Below are 25,781 nucleotides of genomic sequence, written 5' to 3'. Positions count from 1 at the left end.
TAGCTCCCCTGACTTCACCGCCAGTGAGTCACAGTGAATTCACCGAGGGGTTAAATGTGAGCATGAGGATGTGAAGTAGGGCTGTGCAGGAAACAGGGAGAGCAGTTTCCTGTTATGTAGAAGCGGGCCTGTTGCACACCAAGCAGACAGTCCGATGGTGTGCAGGGGAAAAAGGCTGCTTTATCAATAAAAGATTTAAGATCACAAATATATTTGTGAACATATAATATAGAGAAATACGGCTTTATGATGATATCATTCAGAAACAGCTGGGATCTGTATTTTCTTCACCTCAGGTAACTTGAGCTAAACTGATGCACTTCAGAAAATTAACCAAGTCACAGAAATTGTAGAAAGCGTGAGGAAAGGTTTTCATTTCATGGATGTTTTGAGGGTTTTTTTTAGGTGAAATATTATTGTGGGACCACTTTCTAATAATAAATCCATTACAAAGAGTTTACATTGCATACAGAAAGTTTTCAGACCCTTTCAAGTTGTTTCAGACTTGATCTTAAAATGATTCAATTCATGTTTTTCCTCATCAGCCTACACCTAATGCTCCTCAATGATGACGCAAAAACAGGCTCTGGAGTGTGAATTTATCAAAACTGAAATATCCATTTACATAAGTGTTTAGACCCTTTGTTTTGACAATTGCAATTCAATGAATTCACTGGACAGTATTGGGAAAAGCACACCTGTGTCTATAAAAGGTCTCACAGTTGAGGATGCACGTCAGAGTGAAAAGCCTTGAGGTTGACAGATTTGTCCGTAGACCTGTGAGACAGAATTGTCTCAGGGCACAGATACAAGAACATGTCTGCAGCACGGAGCATCGCCTCATTCATACCGTCCCTACAGTTCAACACGGCAGCAGCATCATAATCATCATCGTCATGACCTCAAGCTGGGGCAAAGGTTTACATTTCAACAAGACAGCAACCCAAAGCTTACCTCCAAGAAAACACAGGAGTGGGTTCAGGAAAACTCTGTGAAAGTCCAGGAGTGGCACAGTCAGAGTCCAGACCTGGTGTCTCAAACTTTTAAGATCATTTCCAAGAAGACTTGAGGCTGTCACTGCTGCCAGTGGTGCTTTAACTAAGTACTAAGTGAAGGGTCTGAACACTTGTGTTTTATTTTTAGTCCATTTACAATAAATTCCACCTGTTTTTGATTTGTCATTGTGGAGTATGGTGTGTAGATTGACGAGACAAAATGAATTCACTTTAAGTCTGAAACATAAAAAATGAAAAATTTGAAAGGGTGTGAAAACTTTCTGTATGCATTGTCTTAGTCGTAAGTGATGGCTTTGGTAATGGCTGATATGCTTTTCAGATCAGTTAACAGTCTTCAGTTAGAATAACCTTTGGGTTGCCAGGTTGCGGCATGGCCTGGTGTTTATCCTTTCTGTTTGCTAAAAATGCATTTTTTTATTGATCAAGTCTGCAAGTTAAATGCTGGTGGTCAATCGATCTTCACAACCTGGCAACCCAAAAACTGTACTTATTAAAGGCTTATGACTAACCTCTAAATAAATGATACACATTAATCTACCAGTAATAAATCAATTAGAACTAATAAGTACTTTATAAAAGGCAGCATTTTTCTACTATATTCTGTTACCAAAAGTTATTTTTGTGTGTAGTTTTGTTGTTGATCAAGAACCGTTCTCATTGGCAGGTTTTATTCTAAATTTGGCTGAAATGTGTGTGTATATGACAGATCTTTAACTCACTTCCCCACCGTCAAACAATCCACATCCCGTCCTCCGCAGCCCTAACATTGTGCTGTAATGACTGGTGACATATATTTCAGCCTGTAAGCTCCGTTGAAGGCTGATGTGAATATGTCCACCACTTGACCGGGCCCGCTGCCGCCGCTGTAGTCTGGGTCCAGCGGGGCGGCGCGCTGGTGAGCGCGGATCCAGCTCTCTCTCCATCTGGATTCCGGTAGCGTCCTGCGCGCTGTTGGACGCGCAAGCGATCAGCTGAGCGGCGTTTCCCTCTCAGAGGAAGATCGACGGAGCTGTGGTCAGTCCGGCTCTCTCAGCCTCTGTCCGCACAGCTCAACTTCAGTTCGGCTCCGCTTTTCTTTTTTTATGATATTGAAACCTGTGCCTTTCGAAGCTGCCTTCGTGGACGAGATGTTGGAGACGGTCGATTCGCCAAAATGAACACAGGTGAGATGATTTATTTTAAGGGGCAAGGGTGGATATGAACCGCTGTGCTTAAAAGCTTATATTTCATAGTTTTTGGATATTTAATACGTAGCCTGTTGTTCACAGAGCTAACAGAGAGCAAATATGTACAAGTTTATATTTCACTTTTTTTGTACCTTCCTGTGAATACATGGAGAATCCGGCGGTGCCACCGGATTTGAAGTGTGTTTAACGCAGAGTTTCTGATGTCAGAGCTGAGGACAGTGTTGATGTTGGTAAATTATTCACTTTATACCTTTCTGAGAATCTAGATTTCATTGTGTTTTAACACCACTGGAGCTCACTGAGGGTAAAAACGCTTTGGATTCTCAGCCAGCCTTGCAGCCATCCAGGTCTGCTGCCCATTATTTCTTGAACAGAATAAAGTCATGTCTTAGGTACTCACACCTTATGCCAACACAAGTACAGTGAGCCTAATTTTCCTTGTTGCGTTCAAGTCCTTCTCTAAACGTGACGTATGTTTTCCTTGAGTTAAATGTATTGAATATGGGCTACATTAATTACATCTGTTGCTTTTTTCTGTCACTGTCCTTTGCTGCCTCTAAAAATTCATTCTCAAGGTAGTAAAGGCAGCCAGAGAGGGGTTTCTCTTGAATCACGGGAAGTGAGTCAGGGAAATCCCTTAGATTATTTTGTGTTCTTTCTCAAAGGATGTAAGCCAACATTACTCATTTAAAGTCCCTTATTGTGTCCTTTAACTAACAAATTTTTGGTTTGGGTTGCTCTTCCTGGAAGAAAGCTGACCAATATTTGATAGATTGTGAGATTTTTTTTTTTTTTTTTTTTTTTTTTTTTTTTAGCAAATAATGTGTGCATTTTGTGAGGAAAATGGTTAAACTGCAACAGCACGACAATATCTAGAATATCTGAGCAGTTTTAGGTCAGGGACACAATACAAATGACCTGTAAGCTATTTTAAAGCGCATAATCTTACAGTTTCCTTTTCCTGTTGTTCTTTTAGACTGCACCAAGCCTTCTGTTGCTCCAAAGCCAAGGTTTGTTTGTCACGCCAGCCTGAAGCTGCACTCCCCTCTCATGTCTGCAACCCGGGGTCCCAAACCTTCTATAGCCCCAAAACCTAAAGTCACACCAGAGCTTAATGGCAACCAGGGAGGATGCATTAATGGTGGCCTGCTAACTTCAGATGGCGAGGTTGATGAAGAGCTCGAGACAGAGCTCGGCCTAAACAAAGTGATCGCGGACAGGTTGCCTGCAGAGAAACGGCTGAACTGCTGCATCCTCAAATCACCACAAAAAGATGTTGAGAATTTGTCGGGGGAGGTGGAGGATGGAGAGGTGACAGAGGAGGGAAAAGACATGATTCAGAAGATGGATAAGGACTGGAGGTTAACTGACAGTGCTCTAACAGAGGAGGTGGACTCCCTCGAAACAGTGTGGGTCAGTGACGCCGGACTCACAGCTGACTCTGAGGAGGTGGTGGAGATGGTTGACACAGACATGACGGAGGACATGGACGCTGAAGGTTGTGACGCGGGCGAGGCGCTGGCTGACACAGATGGCCTGTCAGTGGGAGACATTTCTGTTAATAGCATTGATGAGGAGGCAGGCTGCTACTCTGCTGAAAATCGACACATGAAGGAAAAGCTCCAAATCGGGGAGGACGAGACAGGTGACTGTACAGCAGATGATTTAACCGAGTCTCTCACAGACGAACCTTGTCTCCTCATCAATGACAAAGATGCACAAGTTTTTCTAGCAGATGGAGAGGAAAAAGAAGAGGATTCTGCTCCTGATTGTGGCATCACGTGTAGCATCCTGAAGTTTAGATGTGCCCATAAAACAAAGGAAAAGGTTGAAACCCTACAAAACATTACATGTTATGACTTTGTGCCTGAAGACCACAAACAGGTCTGTGATACAACTAAGAGACACGTTGCTGTGGAAGATGATCCAGCTCATGAGCCTTATTACGTCTCTTCAGAGGACATCATCAACAGAGAAATGATGCCGAGGACTGACCCGGCTCATCGACTACCAGAGAGTCCACTCACACCGCAAAAACTTTTGTCCGTGAACAGCGGTGGAGTATCAGCAGGGAAACATAAGGAAACAGCAAAAAATGGACAGTCCACTGAGGATTACGTAGAGATTGGTAACAATGGGTACAGCTGCCACAACAGTGATGAAAACAAGGTAAGAACATATCAGAAATGGACGATGAAGACGGAAGAAGCCAAAGCTCAGACAGCGGACGCCTTGCTGAATCATTTGGACTGCCAGCCGAGGTTCAGGCTGGTATCCATCTCAGTGCCGACGGACACCGACACCTCGCTGACGTCTTCTCTCTCAGAAAGCCAGCTGCTCTCACCAAATGACTCAGATGTGTTCAGCGACGAGGAAGACCTGGAGGGTCACATAGTGCCCTTTCTGGAGGACTCCACCGACACGGAGCAGGACATCAGTGATGAGCATGTCTACGAGGAGCCGGGGCACAGTTCAGAGAGTGAAAATGTTTTTCCTTTTGATAAGAGGTCAACAGAGACGCGCTCCCGCTCACTGTCACACCGCATTCATAATAATGTGGCTGAGATGGGAGTGCAGTTCGTTCAGAGGCCCCACATGAGTACATTCGGACAACCTGCAATGAGCAGCAGCCCCATGTTAAGCTCAATGGTGCACAGGAGCTATGCCAAACCCCAGTATTTGTCCCTGTATCCCCGCTCCCTCTCCATGGAGGGACAGGATTCGTCTCTGGGTGTCTACAGCTACAGGGAGGGATCCCCAAGACAGGGAGGTGCCATTTGTTCATCTGGAAGCTTCTCTCGGTGCTCACCTCTGTCATCCAGCGGCCTGTCCACTCCAACATCTGTAGTGGATATCCCTCCTCCGTTTGAGCTGGCCTACATCACCAAGAGACCCATCACAAAGAGCTCCCCCTCGCTTTTCATCGAAGGAGACTCGTCTGAGAAAAACAGGAAAAAGAAATCCTCCATTAAGCGTTTCCTGATGCTGAAGTTTAGACGGAAAACAGACAACAAGCCTGTGGTGGATGTCAACCCGTCCTCCTTTAAACCGTCAGCAGAATCCAGCCACCACATGGCCAGCAGACTGCTGGATCCAGATCGACACAGCATGAGTAGCTCTCCACAGCTCAACTCCCGCTCTGCTAGTAGACTTCATGTTTCACCTGAGCCGGCCTCTAAGTTCCTGCTCTACAAGGACAACAAAAGAACAGGGAGCTCTGTGGCCTTCCTCAATCGCAGCGTGGTCCGGGTGGAGTCCTTTGAGGACCGCTCCCGTGTGCCTTTCACACCTCTTCCCCTGACCAAACCTCGCTCCATCTCCTTCCCCAACGCGGATACCTCAGACTACGAGAATGTTCCTGCCATCAGCTCGGATTACGAGAACCTTCAGGTCCCCCAGCGGAGGCCTGTCCGACAGGCGCCGTTCACAGACTTCTTTGACCGTCCCAGTCGCGTGCTGTCCTCCGCCAATGAGACGGATGGTTACGTAGACATGAGCAGCCTCCCTGGGTTCAAGAGTACAACTCAGTCATCTGAGCAGGAAACAGAAAGGTATGTAAATGAGACACCAAGAGTCTGCAGCCATGCTTGCAATTCTGTGAGGCTTAAGGTAATACTTAAAGTGACTTTTAGCAGATATAATAGTTACCATCTTAGAATACTGTGTTAGCATTAGCTATAGACACATAGTGTCGCTGAAGCTGATGGGAATGTCATTACTTTTGCAGGTATTTGGTCACAAACCAAAGTACTGGAAAAATTTTAATTTTGTCCTGATGAAGGTGCTAGAGAAAAAGTCTTTGTGTCACCAAAGTCAGTAGGACGCAGCTTCTGGGCACCATGAACGCACGTACAGAATTTCATAGCAATCCATCCAATTGTTGTGAAAATGTTTCAGTTCTGGACCAACTGAATGCAGATTGATCCTTCTGGACATTATAATAGTGATCTTTGACATCTTTTACACCAAGCACAAGTCTTTTTTTATGACTGCTCGACCACTGTGAGGGTTTAACAATGCCCCAGGGGAGCAGAATTTATAACTGTTTATTATGTCGAGTCCCCCGATGCTGCGATCACAGCAGACATAGATGTGGTGATCAGGGGCACAGAAGAAAGGACAGTGCAGTAGCTTCCCTCTTGCTATACAGTGAGATGTACTAAACTGTGATGTGTCTGTGTGTTGTCGGGGCATGTTGGATGATAGAGAAACGCTGGAGGTGGTGGGGATGGGGGTGGTCTCTTCAGATCTACTAAGTGAAAACAGGCTGGTTTCATTCATAAATCATCTTTTTCGGGTTAAGAACGGGCTCTTGTGTTGATGCTGTAGGTAGAGCCTTTAGAGTCGTTTCCCTGCTGTGGCGGCATTTGTTTGTATGATCAACCCTGCTGTGCTGGCATTAACCCATCCCCCCTGCATTCCTGTTGGCTGTGCCCATATCATACAGGCCGCTCAGGATGATTAATAGTCAGAGCATTGTGGAGTCGTTGCTCTTCTCTATCCAGTCAGGAACAACAGGCTGAGATAAAATCTCAGTATGTTCTGCAGTCAGCAGTTGTTCACTGCAGCGGTACCCTCTCATCGTTGTGGTCGTGTTTGCAAGAAAAACTGTACAGCAAAGGCATTAAAATACACCTTTTTGGTAAATGGAGGACAAACGTTTGGCTTGATTTTAAAACTTTGTGTTTTCTATTTCCTAAAGTACTCAAACAGATATAATACACATCAATAAATACAACTAAATACTCAATCTTCATTTTATCCTTCACTCTGCTGGTGCCTCCATCCTGTGGCTTCAGTCACAACAACAAGAATTCCCTATTAGTCTTTTCTCTAATGAGTGAGTTTAATATTTGTTTTTTGTTTCTGAACATCAAATTAAATCCTGTCCTCTTCCACTACTGGAAAGTGTGATTTTATTCTTTTATGAAGTGTAAAATGATATTTAAGTGATCCTATCACACAGCGTAATAATACATTTACCCATTGTTGAATATCAATGGGTAAATATCAGCCTGTATAGACTTCACAATGAGCACAACTGTACTCTAGTATATAGGTTTATAGATAGAAGGTTTTGACTGTGGGTGTACCTTTGATAATAAGACAATTAGATAGTAGGAGTGTGTGTCTACTATTACTTCAGGTATCGTCTATGGACTGTGAGTCGCACTGAAATAGTTCTTGCAAAAATGCTCCACATTCATTGTTTCCATCCTCTCAGTTGTCATAAATCTTTGCTTTTCTTTGTTTTATGTGCAGATTTTCCTGCTGTGGGTTGAATAAAGGATTATCTAATCGTATATCAAAGCAAGCAATTTGGATATCGTTCTGGGCTTAAGAAAATTGTGATGGACGTTTTTGACAATTTTCAAACATTCTGTAGACCAAATGATAAATAAATTAATCAAGGACATAATGGGGAGATTAATCCCCAGATCCCTTCTGCCGAATTATTAATGTCTGCTAAAAATACTCTTGTGATTACAGTCACATAAGCCAAAAGTTATATACTATATTCAAACAGGTGCCTTCTTGGAGATTGTTAAACTTTTGTTCAAGTTATCCTGCACTTTATTCCCCTCGGGTGCCATGTTTTGTCATCATTGTATGACCTATTTTATTTTTTATTGTAAATCTAAAAAACTTACCTCTGTCTACTAGTACTAGAACTGTACTACTGCTAATTAAGGCAGGTAAGACTTCAAAGTTTGGTAAAACATTGGACGCTTCATTTAGCACTAGGTCTTATTTTCAAAATCTTCTTTATATAATTGCTTTTCCATCACAAAATACACAATTGCAACAGTTAACATGCATCTGTGTGAGAGCCTGAGCTTTCTATGCTAGTATTAAATAAAGACAGCATTATGATTATGATATCATTTTCCACACTTTGAGCTCTCAGTGAGTGCAGCGCCTGTAATCACAGCAAAGAAATGTCCGGATGGACAGCAGAGTCAGTGGTTTAGGGTGTTAGTTTTACAGTAGCCTGAAGGGGCAATATTAGCACATTATGGTTTGGAGATCACTGGCGTCTTTGCCCCATCACTCCCATCAGCGGAGCAAACAGGCTCACCAATGAGCCTGAGGCGAAAAGAAAATGGCTATTTCTTATCTCCCTGTGTAATTTATCTCCATAGATTTTGCCTTGAGCCGCCACACAACGACTGTGACAGAGGTAGTTTATGTGGCAGTGATATAAAAGCCCAATATAGAAACTGTGCATGTAATTTGTGGTTCAAACACCCCCCGGTATCTCATCCAGAGTTTGATCCCTTGAGCAGTAATGGGCCATGCAGCTCTAATGTGTGCAATGCAGAGATCTGAACTGCTCACATATGTTGGTCACATGTCGCCAATTTGCATCTCAGTGGGGTTAAATCCACTGGTGCTTGGAGTGAAACATGGCAGGAACATTGGCAAGGCAATTGGTCACATAGAGGACTACTGCATCACTACTGTAACTTAAGGACATGTTTTTATTTGCACAGCTTACACTCCCCACTGAGCTGCAACCATTAGCATATTCATTTGGGCTCCCTGCAGAAGAGAATCTTGTAGCATAAAACACAGACACGCGTCCCTGGCTGGGTACAGTTGTCACTGCAGGGCCTTCAGGATCAGTTTATTGGTTCCTCTAGACCTGCAATGTTTTATCTATTCACATTTGCTTCAAACGCTGAATATGTTATAGCCTTATATTTCAACGCAGACGATCATAAAGGACCATAAAGATGGTTTAGATGGTTAAATGAAATTCATCTGATTTACTCTCGCATGAATGGTTTGGGGACTGAACACTGTTCATATCTAGAACCACTGAGTCAAAGCTGTGGTAAAAACCATGTAGTCTATGGCAAAAAAAAACTGAAATGCTACTTCACATACTACTATACTACCAGTGGTTCCCACTCTGGGGGTTGAGACCCCACCAAGGGGTCAAAAGATGATGGACATGCAGGATATTTAATATCACACTCACACAAAGTGCTAGAGAAATATGCTTTTTTTTAATATATATAATGCTTCTCTCATTATACGTTTTATACTGGGAAATACTGGATACTTTAACATCTTTGGGGCCCTTAAAACATTGAAGGAGTAGTTGATGATAAGATCTATATTACATACAATAAATATGAAGTCACAGCCCATAGCTGTTTAGATTAGCTTAGCATAAAGAGTGGAAACTGGGACACAGCTAGCCCGGCTCTGTCCAAACAAAATCTGCCAACAGTACAGTATCTCCTTTGTCTAATCCATACAAGAGCCAAACGGTGAAAATTTCCTTTTTGCTGTGTGCTGGACGATTTCTGTGGCGGCTGCCAGGCTGCCAGCAGAGACTCCAGGAAGGCTCTGCTCCCAGCCTAACAAGATATAACTGTTTAATCAGTGAGCTTTAAGGGTGCTGGTAGGCAGTTTATGTTACCATAAGACAGAACCAGGCTAGCTCCTGTTTGCAGTCTTCGTGCTAAGCTAACTGCACGTTTACCATACCACACTGAGGCCTTAACTTGTGATAAGAGGGTCACAAGCTGAAAAGGCTGGAAACAACCACTCGACCAGATATGGTAATGCATGTATTTGAAGTTTGACATGTCAGTTTGACTTTGTTTATCAGCAGTCAGTCAGTCAGTTATGAGCCTGTGCACACATAATTTATCGTACGCACGTGTGTGTGTGTGTGCTACACTTCACCATAGTACCCCCTGTTTCTCACCAGTGCCTATACAGAAGCCTACAACGTGTGTTCGGTGGCCGCTGCTCCACAGACCGTTTCAGTGGGTGACGTCGCGGGAGAGACGGCTGGTGGGGAAGACCAAGCACGCACCTCAGAGGAGGAAGAGGGAGGTGCAGACAGTAATTATGACAGACAGGTTAGTTCGGATAAATGTGTGTTGAGTTTGTGCAGAGATGGAAAAGTTTTAGATTCCTGTTGTGAACTTGTAGATATCCTATATGGGTTTTAAGAAAGTGAAACTTCATCATTACTTAGCTGGTGTTGTTGTGCAGTCTTTTCCCCTGTCTGGTACTGTTTTAGGACTGGTCCCCTCAAGCCATCAGAAAGTGATTTAACTTGTTTTGTTGCCATCTCTTTGTAAGCACAGGTGTCACATTTTTCAAATGGGCAGAAATAATGACTTATTCGAAGAACAGACCAAAACGAAATCAAACAAAGTGAACCGTTTTTCACCTTGGGCAATTGCACAATTGCCCTTACAAGCCAAGATTTTAATGTGGGTTAATGGAGGTTAATGGGCTACTACACTGCTGTCCTCATTATTTAGAATTTGATTGCCGCTTGGAGACGATGTGGAGAGGGAAGCCAGCTATATTTGTTGAACTGCTGCCAAAATGCTTTAGCTCTTCCTAACCCTGGGCTTTTTACAAGTAATTAATGTGATTGTCTGCAGCCTGACGGCCGATCCAGAGCATTTTACATCGTGAAAGAGCTGGTGGATACGGAGAGATTGTAAGTTACATATGAAATAATTGCCCCCATCAAACATTTCTGCTTATCTGTTAAAACTAATCAAGTTCCCTTCACTTTCTGTTTAATTGTGTATTTATTTTACTGTCCTCAGACATGTGAAAGCCCTCAAGCTCCTCCAGGAAGTAAGTGATGTGATCTCTGTGCTCTTTCAATTTACTATTTCGGTATAATTCTCATGTATCTAGATAGTCTCAATGAGCAATGTTAGGCTACAGTGGGCTGTCTCTGCAGAGCTAAAGTTGCAGTTACAAATTTAAGATAGGCAGGTCATGTCCCTCTGGTTTAAATTTAATTTTTTCAATTCCCTCAAATATAAACATCTTTGTATGCTTGTATGCTGTCTTAAGCAAATTAACTTTTATCAAATTCTGTTTTTACTGTGGGTCTGTTCTTTATTTATCCGTGAATGCTCATTTCTTGGAACATTTGTTCCACTCACATTCACATTCACCCCTAAAAGCTGCATTTTACAAGCACAGTTCTGATCTGTTGGAGTCTGAGCAGCTCCATCGCTGCAGTTATGGCTTTTATGCCTTGCTCAAGGGAACCTCAGTGGTGATAACGGGGGAGAAACAAGTGTTGCCCTCTCACTTCCCTTCCTGGATTGAATCCCTCTGGTGTGGATTCAGCCACTGCTGCTCCAGCGTTCTCATCAGTGATGCGCTTTCTTGATACAATAACTCATGTATGCCCTGCTGTCAGATATTTGCAGAAGAATGGGACAGGAGTGAAATGCAGACTTTAGAGTGAAATTGTGAGTTTAGTATTTTGAACATAAAATATGAAAGATAAACATCCCTCCACATCCGTGTGGCAGGACTTTCGGGAGGCGGTGGGAGCAGCAGTCGGGGACGAGGGGGAACCTGTGTTGAATGAAGAGAGGCTTCGAGAGATTCTCAATGAGCTGCCTGATGTTTACACACTACACCGCAGAATCCTCAGCGAGCTGGAGAATCGAATCCGACACTGGTGAGACGCGTGCACCGCCGGATGCTGTTCACGCTGCATGTGCATATGCTGTGACTAAAAAGAAATTACCTTCCACACTCTTCCTGCGCTCATTAAAGCATCTCAGACAGCATTATGTGTAACCTGAGGACTGGTGCATCCTCTCCCCTCTGTTTCTCCTCTCAGGGAGGAGAACCAGAGGATTGCAGACATCTTCCTGTCCAGAAAAGCAGAGTTCTTGGTTTTTACCACTTATATCGGCCACTACGACCGGAGCATGAGCCTGCTGGAGGACAGCTGTCGAACTTCACCTGCCTTTGCAGCCATTGTTCACCAGTTTGAGGTCAGACCTACAGTGCTTCTCTAACTCTAAACACAAAATCTGTGATGCAACACACAATGCAATCCATAAAAATCAATAACACATTTAAAATCGAAATCACGCACACACTTCATGGGAAAGCAAAATGATGATGAATATCTTTAAATAACACCAGGCCACGTTCATACTTATGTGTGTACAGTACTATTTTGTTGATTTTTCCTATTCTGGTATACGAACAAAATAACAAAACGTAGTTGGGTACAAACAGTGTATTTTGTCCATCTGTAATATTCTCACTGGCTCTTCAGTGAGGAAAGGCTCTATGCCCTTGGTCCTCCTCTTCCTCACCTGTTGTGTGATGTAAAGGTTTTGCTCACTGTTAAAGACCAGGAAAGCAGGACTACTGTTAAATAATGAAATATTTCAATAAAAATCACTTTAGCTGAGGTTTTGATTAAAAATAACAGTGAAACTTTGCTCTCAACCTCATATTTGATGGTTATCAAGAGGCTCATTTACCTCTGCATATTATCTCGTATCAGCAGAGTTCAGTGTGTGTGTTCGTGTGTGTCTCTTATGTGCAATGACAAAGATGAAAGTGCATGCTTTGTGGTGACAAAGATGGCGATGGCTGAGTGTGTGTTATTGAGAGAGCCCTTTAGAAGGCTCAAGCAAAAGGCTGACATCTAAGTGAATAAAAGCGATAATTAAATTTAAAGCAACAGTGGTCTGGGCTGTTGAAAGGAGCTGCCACGACACCCAAAGGAAAGACACAGACTCTATGTTTAGATGTTAAGAACACATATGTTTGGTATGAGCCACTCAGAACAACCATTGAACCTCTCTTGAAAAACAGGGGAATCTTAAAATTTACGTTGGTGGTATTTCCCAGCAGCTTTTCTGAGCTCCGCAACATATCCAAACAACGCACATAAGTGAGGAGTTATAATTAGCCTCAATTAAATGACCAGACACAAGACAGCGTTTTTCAAAGCACTCAGCCAGAGAAGCTATTAAATTTGGAATATGAGACATACAGTATAAAAGAACAGGATATGATGGTATGCTTGACAGTTCCGGAGGGAAATTGCAGCATCTGTTAACTTTCCACTTTTTAATTTACAATTAGATATTATCCAGCCATGGACAAAGGAGTTTTCAATATTTTCCCTCCAGTTTATAGACCACGGAGGAGAAGTCTTTGCAGAGCTGGGCAGTTTTCTCTGTTTGATTTAAGAGCACCCATGTTTCAAAGTCCTTAGATTCTCCTCAGGATGTTGTGAGTTATCCGTGCAGTAAGCTCTTTTCTCTGTTTGCCTCCTTTCATCATTATGAATTTTATTGATTATGAGTTTGTAACTTAGAGTTTTTTAATAGGAAACTGCTGACAGAATAGTTACTTCATGCTTTGGAATTAAATCTGTTGACGGACCAAAAAACTAAGCAATAGCTCAAACATTACTTTTAATTTTCACTTTGAATGTAATGTCTCTCTCTCTCTCTCTCTCTCTCTCTCTCTCTCTCTCTCTCTCTCTCTGTCTGTCTCTCTCTCTCTCTCTCTCTCTCTCTCTCTCTCTCTCTCTCTCTCTGTGTGTGTGTGAGAGAGAGAGAGAGAGAGAGAGAGATGATTGATTATTAAGAATGGGAAAGAGGGTGTTGACGCATGCAGCATTGTTGTCTTTGCACATGCGCACACACACAAACAAACACTTGTTATCCTGCAAGGCGCTGTGCTCATCAGCAGTGTGTGTTACTGGCCCTTGTTCACACTTACAATGTTGCTGGTGGTTCCACTCTAAGGTCCAGTGTTGCTATATAGTTTGTTTCTCTGCACAACTATCATTTTCTTTGACAAAGTCTTTTTTACACATTCAGCAGGATCCCTTGACTGTGTCGATGAATCTGACATGTTGTTTGGCCAACGCTCGCCTAGATTTATACAGTATATTTGGCCCTAATGAGCAGCAATAATACAGTGAAAATGCTGAATTTGGTTTATTTATCTCAGCAGCAGAGTCCAGCTGGGGAGAACGTATCCCTGAAACATCAGCTCCTGCAGGTCATTGTGCGTGTGGCTCAGTACCGAATGCTCCTCACTGGTGAGTCTCGTCTGACAGACATGATGTAGGATTTACTGAGCAAAAAATCTATATTTCACCCATAGTGGTTGCATTAATTTGCTCTCACTCCTCTCACAGATTATCTGAACAACCTCTCCCCTGATTCCAAGGAATATGAAGACACCCAAGGTACCATAAACAAACAGCAGACCCAGTGTGGTCAGAGGCTGCTCACTCTGTTAGTCACAGGAGAGCCTTACTGGCCTGTGTTTGTGGCTCTGTGTTTACAGGGAATTTATTCTCTCTCATTTGGCATGGAGAGACGGCCATGAGAGAGCCAATTTAGATTTTTTTTTTATGCTGGTAACCCACCAGGCAGTCATTCCAGTTTGAAAACTGTAATGTGTAATTCATGAGAAAGGCCAGCTGCAGCAGCACTATCTCTTATCTCCAATAAGGGAGCCACCCCAGTCCAGACTTGCAGACACGTCCGGGCCCCTGACTCATTTTGAGTTTTATGTTTGGTGACTTTCTACATCAAAACAAAGAACAAAGAAACATCTCATCAATTATGAATATTCATTGTGAATGTGTTCACGTCTGAACATGAAGAGTCTTTCATGATTCCTCTCTCTCTGTGTTCGTCCCATTCAGCTGCTGTGGCAGTAGTGTCTGACATTGCAGATCAAGCAAATGACAGCTTGAAACATGGGGTAAGTATCATGTGTAGACATATGTAACTCATGTGTAAACAAACGTTTGCATCCAGAATTACATATTTTATTTTCAGCCTAAACCTTGTTCAGCACTGAACACACAGGCATTAAAACACACACCTGCAGGATCCCTCAGATGAGTAATTCTAACAATATCGGTTGTTTCTGTGTGTCAGAAGTGTCTGGTTTGGAAAAGAGTCTAATTCTGTAAATTTGTGAAAACTCTACCTCTTTTAAGTTTAAGTCATTCCCTGCCCAGTCATCCAAGCTCCGGTCCCAGACAGATTACTGAGTTAACTTCCTTCCTGAGTAGATGTAGCGTTACCTTTCAGTGCACAGATTTAACTAAATGTACACAGGAGAAGAAATATGAGAGCAGGTTCACCCAAACAAATTAGCAAAATTATATTACTAAAATAATATCCTATTTCTAACGTTCGATTATAAATATAAATCATGCTCTTAGGGTTGAGTCTACATTCAGGAAACCAAGCTTAAATTTGCCTTTTTTTCCCAATTTAACCACACACTCTTTTATGCTCCTAACACAAGGAGCGGTAGTTCCCAACCTTTCTGGCTTGGGACCCCTTTAAACAAAGCAACGTCTACTTTCCACCAATCATTACAAGCAAAAAGCAAAAATTAAAGCAAGGTCTGACAAAATAAGCATCGCTTTGTGTAGAAGAAATATGCTTATATTTTAATCATCTGGCAACCATTTGATCCATTTGACCAGATGATGACACACATTCATGTTCCTGACATGATGAACTGAAAGGACTTTGATGATCCCTTAACTTTCACCAGCATAATTTTTAATTTGTCCAGTACTTTGATTTGGGCCACAGCTCTTCTTTGTTCTCAGTGCTAATAAGCGGACGCTGGCATGCTAACACACTCACCAGAGATGGGGACTCTACCAGCTAAACACAAGTATGTGAGCGAGTGAGAGTTGTTAGCATGCTGATGTAGCATTTGGCTCTCAGCACCGTGGTATCTAAGTGCGGCCTCAAAAAGCTGTTAGCATTGCTGCAGACTCTTGTTTTTGGTGGCTATTAGTACAGTAGTTAGAGTCACATGACCAGCAATGACATTTCTGAATAGTCTGATTAATTCTAAAGAGAACAATATATGATATGCCTGCCCGATCCCGGTGATACTAATAAAGGGAGTTTGGGGTTTCTGGTAATGAGCTGTCATTGTTTCTGGTATTTTGGCGTCTCATTTTCTCCCCTGTCTGTCTGTTGTTTTCTCTCTTCGTGTCTCAGGAGAACTTGTTGCGTCTGGTCAACATAGAGTACAGCGTTCGCGGCCTGCGGGACCTGCTGCAGCCTGGCAGGGTAGGACTCTGATAAGAGCATTGTTTCTGTCCGTTGATTGCCAGCCCGCCCTGTCTGCCCTGCACCACCCCTGCGTTGCCCTTTACACAATCATTCAGCCGGGAATCCCCAGCCAGCCTGCTTTTAAAAACAACATTAATTATTGCAGATGCCCTCTATGTGTCATGACTTGAGAAGTTTATGTGTATTTTTTAATCAGGTCTTTGTGAAGGAGGGCACCCTGATGAAGGTCAGCAGGAAGAGTCGACAGCCCCGCCATCTGTTTTTGGTAAACACTGCTTCCTGTTTCTAGTGTCTAAGTTAAAAGACATGTGCCAGTAGTCATACAGTACTGTGCGTTTTTTTTATAATCTTTATATTTGTTTCATCATGTGACTACGGTGAGTTTTTAAGACATCTTTGTGTGATCTGTGGAGTCAGACATTTTCTGTCTGGTCTGTTTCTACGTCCAGACTGAGCTATTAAGAGCAGGGCTTCCTGGCAGGATGTTTCTGAATGCTGACTTCCTGAGCCAGTTCTTTACTGACAGCACAGGGAAGGTCAACAACAGCTCCTTAGAAACTGAAGGATCCGTGTACACCTGTGCACTTTTACGACTTTAATTCTGTAAGCTAAATATTAGTGTGATGTGTCTTCAGCTCCTCTAATATATACAGTGCTTACAGCTAAGATAATGCTAAAGTAAACAGGGAGCAGGATGTAGAGGAAGGGGACCAGAGTCTGACTGGTAAAGCTGTAAGCATGAAGTGAGTAACAATGTAGTTTTTCACCGCCTGTCACAGGCAGGTCAACACAATGTAGTTTATTTCATGAAAGATGCGAAAAGAGCGAGTCAAAGAGACAGAGCTCACACTGCACTAAACACTCAGTTTATGAAATCTTAACATAGAGATTGTTATGATCGAGAGAGATTAGACAATGAAACGCCTTTGCAGATTATCCATAGAGCATCGTCAAAGCGCGCTGCTTTTCCCTCCTGTGGGGTTTTCGAAATTTGTGGTCCGGGCTCAACACTAAAAAAGCTCGTAAATGTCTCTTCTGGAGGAATGTTGGTAATCATCGCTGCGTATCTGCCATTTTATCCATCCAGACGGAAATCACGTGTAATCAGCCATTATTAATGTTGGAGACAGCATGATAAAAACAGGTCTGCAAGAGCTGCCGGTCACAACAAAACTGTAAAGCACACAGGGACAGTGAAGAAAATGATTCAAGATGATGCAGTGGTTAATGATCCAGTTTGATATCATCTTTGACAGCTACATACTGAAGTATCCCACTTGTGTAGGATCATAAAAATTCAAGGTATGGGGTTTTAAAGTTATAGTCCCCCCTCCCATTTCTTAGATGTACACAAATAGTCTGCTGGGAATGATAATTTAAAAATTCTTCAAATTGCATCCACTCCTTTAAAATGACAAGCCAGATGGTTTGTTACAGAGAACTATCTGGGAAATCACCCTGAAACTGTACTTGGCAGATGACTGGATGAATCATATCACCATCTATCACAGGCCAACTTTAACCAATCAGATCAATGAACCATATGACTAAGTAGTGGGACTCTTGTGGAAGGATGAGCAAAAACATGTTTTCCATGGAGTCCTCTTTAGGAGCCGCCATTGTTGTTTCTCGAGCAGACAGTTGCTTCTCACTCATATCACACCTAAACCACACTCGTCCATAGCTGCCAGGAGTTCCTATCAGGACGCTGATTAGTCCAAAACAACTTTTACTACAAGCAAATAACTTGAAGCCTGGCAAGGTGGATTCTCGACTCGTGTGATCTTGTGCGATCTCATGAATCCAGTTGCCTCGTAAGAAAACCGCTCCTTCTCCCTTACTAAAACATCCCTTACTGCAAAGTCAATACTTTACTGCATTTCAAAACTTTAACTGCTGGACCCAAAATGTCTCTCTTACCTCGTAAATGACAGTTTTCAGTGTATGAGCGCTGGGGGTTTCAGGTTTCCACATCATACTTGTGTACTTTTTATACCGGACCATGTTTGGCCTCCAGACTAGTTGTTATTACACAAATTCATGCTTGTAGGTGCATGTCCTCAGATTTAGGATGAGCACAGAGAAACTTTGCCCCTTCAGCAGCTGGTGTACAATGAAGAAGTATGTGTGTGTGTGTGTGTGTGTGTGTGTGTGTGTGTGTGTGTGTGTGTGTGTGTGTGTGTGTGCGTGCGTGCGTGTGTGTGTGTGTGTGTGTGAACTTGTAACTGTGCACCACCTGACCAAAAATATGAGCAAAGATATACAAGGTTTGGTGTGAATTTTTTACCAATCACTAAGTTAACTGTGAGCTCCTTGAAGTTAAGTTTGTATTAGCTTGGAGTGCCACCTACTGGAGAATCACTGCACATACATGAATATATATGTCCAGCCACTGACTATTCAGTCTATTTTATCTTATTTGTGGTATGTTTTTAACATGTCCTCTGATCTGCATTTACCTGTCTGTTGCACAGAGTTACTGTGAATAATGATTGTTACCTCTGTCTGTTGTTAGATGAATGATGTGCTGCTGTACACCTACCCTCAGCAGGACGGGAAATACAGGCTGAAGAATACTCTGCCACTCACAGGGTTGAAGGTCAAAGTCTTTCACCTAGTCACCTGCTGTCACTTTAGTTTCTAACCATGTTTTCATATCAGGAGCTGATAAGCAGTAAAAGCTGAGAGAACTTTTTGCAACACAGCCATGAAAATGTTAAACAATATCTTTAATTAAATGATTTACCTGTTTGCAGTTAACATTTATTATTATTATTTCTCTTTCTGTGGTCTTTAAATTGTGATTTTACTGGTTTTGCAGGTCAGTAAACCCATCATAGAAAATATCCAGAATGCGCTCAGGATTGAAGGAACAGACATTTCCATCACTTTGTCTGCAAGGTGGGTCAAACCTCTAAAACCTAAAATGTACAAAATGTTTACTGCTGCAGCTGGTGTTTTACATATTCGGTGTTAATGTCTTCAGTACGGCTTCAATTACTGAATTACATTTTAGTAATAATGTTGCAGTGATTTTGTGTGTATTTTTGCAGTTCCTTCATTGAAAGGGAGGACTGGTTTTACACTCTAAGCCGCGCTGTGACTGATCACACCAGGGGATCTGCAGCATTCACCAGCTGCTCAGAGGTTAGCAAACTCTGCTTCTCTGTATTCATCTACTGAGTTCTTACTGAATATCATTTTTATTTTTCTTAGTTACTGTCATCAGTCTCTGCAGCGTGATGCAGCATGTTTTTTCCGTGTGTTTGTTCCAGGCCAGAGATCGTTTGCACCTGTCTCTAGGAGAGAAAGCTCCCACACTTGTTCCAGTCTCACAAGTGATGATGTGCATGAACTGCACCTCAGATTTCAGCATCACTCTGCGTAGACACCACTGCCACGGCTGCGGAAGAGTCAGTCACACAAAAATAAAACACAGTGTTCTATAAAACTTAAATATCTGTTATGCAGGAATCAAAAAACTGTGCCTTCAGTGTATTTAATGTGCTGAACACACTTATTATTTCCTGATCTTTTTAATGTGCATGTAATGTAATCTGTGGTGAATTTCTGTTGTTTGACACAGATTGTTTGTCGAAGCTGCTCCAGGAACAGATATCCACTGAAATACATGAAAGACCGCATGGCCAAAGTGTGTGATCATTGTTACAACGAGCTAAAGAAGAGAGGTGGGGAAGCTACATTTTAGGATTCATTAATCAGTTTGACTTGACTTGACAGCTGACAGATTTTAGTATTGCTGTTCTTAACCCCTATCTGGTTAACTACATCGCTAATTGTTATCACTGACGTATGTCCAGCGTCAGGCTAAGTAAAATCAACTGAAATCAGACAGAACTGGGAGAGTGTGGAAAAATAAGTGTATTCTACAAGAAATATGTTCAGAAAATAAGTTAAGGAGCACATTTGGAAAATAATGTGGTTACAATATGTAGTGGATATCAAATACATCAGTGCCTTATACGCCATAATATAGTGATGTTATAGATTCAAGGGACATTGGCTATAGGGTGAGGAGATTCTGAGATTACACTCCAGTATGTGTAATATGCATGTAATATACAGTTTCATCTCACTGTCAGTAGTTAAGGAAACTTTTCATTTATTGGTCTTGTTAAAAAATTGTAATTCTTTCCAATAACATATTTCGCATTTGTGGAAAACAAAGGTCACCACATTGGAATAGTTCCTCAATGCTGATTTGTTGTGTAGCTCCCATTGCTAATCGTGCATATCCTTGCTATCCTTATGATTCAATAAAGAAGGTTGTAGCCTCTGCTGCAGTGCAGTTCAGACAGCACGCTCATTTAACCTGCTCTGTCACTTAGTGTGAGTGCTACGGTCTGGTCTCTGTCTTCTGCTGTAGTTAAAAAGCATTTGTATATCTCTGCAGGGGGAGATGCATCTGCACTGCCAGGTAAGAACAGCCCTCGTCCAAACCGCTCCAGTCGCCCTCTCTCTGCTGTGTTCCAAAACATTCATCCTCCCAACATCTGGAGGCATCGGAAAGGCACCGCCTCCTTCACTCAGGTACACCTGCAACATGTGCCTTCCTTTGTTTGCAGATGGGGCCATGCTCACATGATTACTGATGATGTTGATGACAGCTATGTCATGTTTTCTGAGTAACATTTCCAGTTATCCGTCCTTTCCGGCTCCTATTTGTGCAGGTGACCGTGTCAGAGGAAGGCTCCATTAGCGGCAGTCTACAGCGCAGCAAGAAGAGCAAGAGGAGCTGGAAGAGACTGTGGTTCCTCCTAAAAGACAAGGTGCTTTACACCTACCGAGCCCAAGAGGTGAGGGGAAACATGCACTCCCCTTTAACCTGAACAGCACATATTCACACTTAGACAGTGAGGTCTGTAGCCATCAGTTGGCTGAAAATAACTAAAAGTGCTGAAATGTCCAGTTACATCACTGCATCTTTTCATCCGCTTCTGCTCCACTGATGACTTCTCTGTCTGCAGGAGAAAGTAGCATCAGAGACTTTACCTCTGCTGGGTTTCACTGTGAAGCTGCCTGACAAGCAGGAAGGAGAGGAGGTAGACGCCAAGATCTTCCAGCTTTACCACAAAAACACTTTGTACTATACCTTTAAAGCAGTGGACAACCACACTGCCCAGAGGTGAGGAGCACACCCACTCGACAGCAAAGTTCAAAATGTTTAGAGATCAACAATTCAAAGGTATAAGTCTGACTACGGTCTGAAACACCGTGCAATCATAATGGTTCTTACTGTGGTGTGGATATCTGTCTTGCTAATGGAAACTAAACAAGACTCACATTAAGCTGCCAGTATGAATGACTCACAGGGCTGCTACTGATAAGTTGTTGATAAGTTTTTGCTAACTTTCACATCGCTCAGCTGGTTCAAACGGGTTTAACAGGCCCAATATGGGATAGTTTTCCTTGACTGACTACATTCAAGATTCAAGATTCCTTTATTGTCATTGAGCATGACAAATCAATGAAATTTACATGGTCTAAAGTGGAAGCATGAACATCACCAGTCTGTGTGCATGCAGGGAAACAGGAAGACAAGGGACTGGATCCAAATGCAGATGCCAGAGGCTGAGCATTTTGTTATGTTATTGGAAAAGTCAATGCACACAAGGCTTACAGGATGGTGAAGCTGGCAAAGGTCAAAACCACAGAAGGCAGCCCGAACAGGCGAACAAATCCAACAAGGAGCAGGCAGGGTCCAAGAATACTAAGCAAATACTGAAAATCATTGGGAGAACTAACAAGAGGAGAGACTGGAACGCTTGACACAAAGTGCAAAGACGAGCTGGCTCAGAGAGCCCACATACACTGGAGAGGAAAGTCCAGGAAGTGAAGTAACTGAAACGAGAGAAGAGTTGAGTATTTCAAAATAAAACAGGAAACAATGAATGAATGTCATGAAAGAAAGAAAAGCATAACCTAAGGAGAAGGGAGGGATATGACAAAATCAAATTTAGAGTTTCAGTGTTTTTGATGAAAAGCAGTAATGTGTGGACTAAGTTTCATGAAACAGAAAAGGTAATAAAAACCACTCCTCTAGGCAAAACACTATAATGTTTCAAATTCAGGAGCAAGCTATAAAATTAGCTCTGTTAATAATGCAGCTATATGTCATGCTGACAGAAACAGAATGGGTAGTTTTCAGCTGAAGCTGAGTAAAATAACTTTTTTAGCACATCAGCAGTTCATGTTGTTTTGTCCTTCTCTTCATTCAGGTGGGTTAACGCCATGGAGGAAGCCACCGTTTTATAGGATGAAAAGGTGGGTTGCCAAAAATAGAAGTGTGCTGTCTTTCTTCTGCTCCTAACAGACTGTGAAACCAACAAGGAAACACAGGGAATAAAACACAACATTTGACTACGTCTGCAAGTTGTAACTTGCCTGGCTGGAGTGGATAAAAGAAGACATGGTGTTCTTTTGCGAGGGGACACGATTACCTACTTTGTCATCCTCCAGTGTCCCCTGCCTGCTGCTACAGCAGGTGTGACGCTGAGAACCATGAGAGGTGTTGGCCCAAATACCTGCCAGTGTGGAACATTACATTGATGTGACCTGTATTTCCCCCAGCAGCTGATCAGCAACACCCCCCCGAATCACTGGGAAGAAAGACGATTCCAACTATTCTTTTAAGACAACATAAACTAAAACATTTCAATAACTGAACATACACTTTAACCACAGTCTTTTTACTGTCATATCCATGGAGGCTGAAAAACTGTAACAAATTTAATCCTCCCTCAAACATGGCCAAATGTGGAATGGCCTGATCTTCAGTTAAAAAATGAATTAGTTATGCCTTCATTCCAACATGTGTTCCTCCACTGGATTAAATGCATCTCTATGACTAATACTTTGAAGCACAGGATGTATCAAAGATTGAGTAATTTTATATGTATAGAAGTGACTGTAGCTTTGCCATGTACTGTATTATTGGAGATGGTCCTGCCAGTGAAAAAATAGTTTCTATGCATTTTGCACTGTTATAGAAAGGAAAGAACCTGAAAAAGAAATATGAGTGTACTTTCATCATAGAGGCCAAGAGCTTCAGCTTATGTACTTCACTTAACTTACTGAACATACTTGCTTTTAATCGAGATAAGTGTTGCCAATTATGTCTTTATTGTTTTGAATACCTAAAGCAAGCGTCATGTAAATTCTTATTTGTATAAAGACGTCACATCCAGCTGTGCAGATTGTTTTGCCCTGGACTGAACCATGAATGACTGATCTACATAATCAGTGTCTTTGAACTGTACTTCAGCGACTTTGTACTGTACTTGATGATTATTATGTTTAAATTTCTAACACTATTATTTTAAAATCAAGTAAAGAGGCTGTAATGATGGAAACGGCCTGTGTCTGTGTTTTGTCTTTATTCACTTCCTGTCCTCTAGATGGCAAGTGGGCTGAACATTTAAGTACAACAGGCGGCTGTCATTGACTTCCTGTCACTGTGTCCTTGCTGATGGAGCTCAATCAACACAAAAAAGGAGGCATTACACGTGTAGCACTCCCTCCTTGAGCATATCTTGTCTGCGCTGACATGCAGATGATGCTTGTGATGAAGCGGGTGAGTGTTTCAGATCACGCTCTGAGCTGTTTTGGAAGACAGCGGGGACTGAGTGACACACAGACCAGTGTGCTGTACGGCCAGAGAAAGGCCAGGCCTGCTCTTCTTTCCCCCCTCCCCAGGAGGCTTCCTGACCCAGAATAATGTCAGGCAGAAAGTTTGCTTTCTGGGGCTCCTGAAAAGTTGCAGACACCTCGTCCTATTTAGAGGACAGAACATTCATCACTCTGCTCTCCCTCTCTAGCCCCAGTTCTGTTTACTCCCTCCTCTGTTGCTTCTCTCTTCTTCTTCCTCAAATCTTTGCAGTGCTTTCCTCCCTTTTTTGCCGTTGGTTATGACACGACACACAAATTCCTTGCAAGTGACAGTTTTTTCGAGGTATTTATCATCCCACACGTCCTGCACCTGCTCCTTCACACTGAATCCTTCTGCTGGAAAAGCTTCTTTTAATTGGCTGTGGCAGTGATACCCAGTTTACCTAAAGACAGAAGTGTTGTCTGTAAAACAAAGCCTTCGTGTTTGTATTTTTACCAGACTTCTTTTTTTTTTACTGTTCTTCTGATCACAGCAAAGCAACAAGAAACAGGAAATCTTGACTTGAGCTGATTGAAGAGTTGACAGGACACAAACTGGAATGTCCAGTCACACTTTTAGGGATTCCCAGTGTTCTGACTTAATTAAAATAACAAGTAAAGAAAGCTTGCTGTGGGGCTGATGGTGGAAAAAGAGGCTTTTTCTTTACAGCGCAGCAACAGTGTCATAATCCACGCTTACTTCCATATCGCTGCAGGCAGGAGCAATGCGGAGAGAAGCAAATAATCAATCATACACACAGCCTACTCAATGAGGTCGGATGCATTCAGCTCTGTTATATGTGCTCAGCCTCAGGAATCGTCAACAGCTGATGCCGAAAAAGCTGAAATATTTATTCTGAGTTGATCTATGGTTTGTTTGTTTGTTTTTTTTCCACTGATTTTTCATGAACGGTGGAGTTTTTCCCTAACAAACTCACCCTGACAAACTTTCTGGTCATTTTCAGCTTTAGTCTGAGCAGGCAGTGTTTGTGTTGATGTCGTGAATTGCAACAGAACGCTTCTCATCTTTCATAGTGTTGCGTGGGCAGCAGATGCTCAGGGGGAAAGGAAGGATTTTATTACATAATAGCTGGACATTTAAATAAAAAGACTAAGAAATAGGACATGGGCGGGAAAAAGAATCTGTGTCCACTTGACATTGGTTTGACATTTCTGGGTTTGCACCTTGTCCTGTGTCTCTCGGCGCCCTTCGCAGATGGGGAGAGGGAGAGAACAAGATGTTGAGAGGCTGGAAGAATTGAGGGACGCACTCTTGTGTCCCACTTTGCAAACTCTTTGCAGCCTACACAGCCAAGTCAATGTTACACCTATTCCACCTCCCCTAAAGCTTTAAATAGCCCACTCCCCCTCAACAGGACAAACAGAGAAAAACACAGAGCCTTCAGCACGCTCTGCACCTCTGACTGAACATCCATCATCCCTGATGCCTAAACATGGAGCCTGCATCATGCTTTCCAGTCTCTCGTGACCATTCTGTCATCGGCAGCTATCACAACCTCTGCCGGAGAGAGAAGTGTAAACACGTGTCAGCAGGGCCGGCACTGAGAGACATAAAATCTGTCTGGAGCCTTTGAGCGGAGACAAAAATGGTCAGGGTGTTGTTATTTTTTATTATATTGAATGGAATAGTTTGACATTTTGGAATACGCATGATAGCTTTCTTTAGGAGAATTAGATGAGACAACTGTTACCACTCGCATGTTTGTCTGTTCTGTATGAAGCTAGGGCCAACAGCTGGTTATCTTAGCTTAGCATAAAGACTTGAAACAGTTAGAGAAATCTAGCCTGGCTTTGTATGGATTAAACAATCCACATATGGCTTGTTCATAAATGATCATTATACGCGCTGGTGGGTGGATTTTGTTGCAATCGGACAGAGCTAGGCTAGCTGTTTCCCCTTGTTTCCAGTGTTTATGCTAGCTACACTATAGCTTCACATTTAGCAGACAGGTGTAAGAGTGGCATCAATCTTTTCATCCAACTCTATGCAGGAAAGCCTG

The 25,781-nt window shown here is 42.5% G+C and overlaps 1 protein-coding gene across 3 annotated transcripts; it reads left to right on the top strand.

The window, feature by feature from the left end:
- The first annotated feature begins 2,088 nt into the window (after positions 1-2,088).
- On the top strand, positions 2,089-23,632 carry LOC121618288 (FYVE, RhoGEF and PH domain-containing protein 5-like). 3 transcript variants are annotated; one of them, XM_041953709.1, is made up of 22 exons: positions 2,089-2,179; positions 3,180-5,754; positions 9,930-10,083; positions 10,621-10,679; positions 10,792-10,822; positions 11,518-11,669; positions 11,835-11,991; positions 13,982-14,072; positions 14,172-14,222; positions 14,688-14,746; positions 16,018-16,089; positions 16,289-16,357; positions 18,608-18,691; positions 18,914-18,993; positions 19,146-19,239; positions 19,368-19,505; positions 19,679-19,781; positions 20,507-20,643; positions 20,784-20,909; positions 21,081-21,238; positions 22,332-22,377; positions 23,511-23,632. In XM_041953709.1, the coding sequence occupies exons 1-21, from the start codon at positions 2,170-2,172 to the stop codon at positions 22,366-22,368; spliced, it is 4,437 nt and encodes a 1,478-aa protein (XP_041809643.1). In that variant the 5' UTR covers positions 2,089-2,169; the 3' UTR covers positions 22,369-22,377; positions 23,511-23,632. The 3 variants fall into 3 exon arrangements, with proteins under 3 accessions (XP_041809643.1, XP_041809652.1, XP_041809633.1); XM_041953718.1 differs by lacking the exon at positions 23,511-23,632 and having other exon boundaries at positions 20,784-20,882; positions 22,332-23,436; XM_041953699.1 differs by lacking the exon at positions 23,511-23,632 and having other exon boundaries at positions 22,332-23,436.
- The last annotated feature ends 2,149 nt before the right edge of the window (positions 23,633-25,781 follow it).

Source organism: Chelmon rostratus, chromosome 2 (assembly GCF_017976325.1).
Source record: "Chelmon rostratus isolate fCheRos1 chromosome 2, fCheRos1.pri, whole genome shotgun sequence".
Classification (NCBI taxonomy): Eukaryota; Metazoa; Chordata; class Actinopteri; order Chaetodontiformes; family Chaetodontidae; genus Chelmon; species Chelmon rostratus.
Note: the sequence above shows the minus strand (reverse complement) of the source record. Positions and strands in the feature narration are given on the sequence as shown.

Bases quoted from the DNA above. Each gene is read 5' to 3' on its own strand.
- LOC121618288 (XM_041953709.1), top strand. The intron at 10,084-10,620 runs GTTAGTTCGGAT...GATTGTCTGCAG, and splicing joins ACAGTAATTATGACAGACAG to CCTGACGGCCGATCCAGAGC. The intron at 14,073-14,171 runs GTGAGTCTCGTC...CTCCTCTCACAG, and splicing joins GTACCGAATGCTCCTCACTG to ATTATCTGAACAACCTCTCC.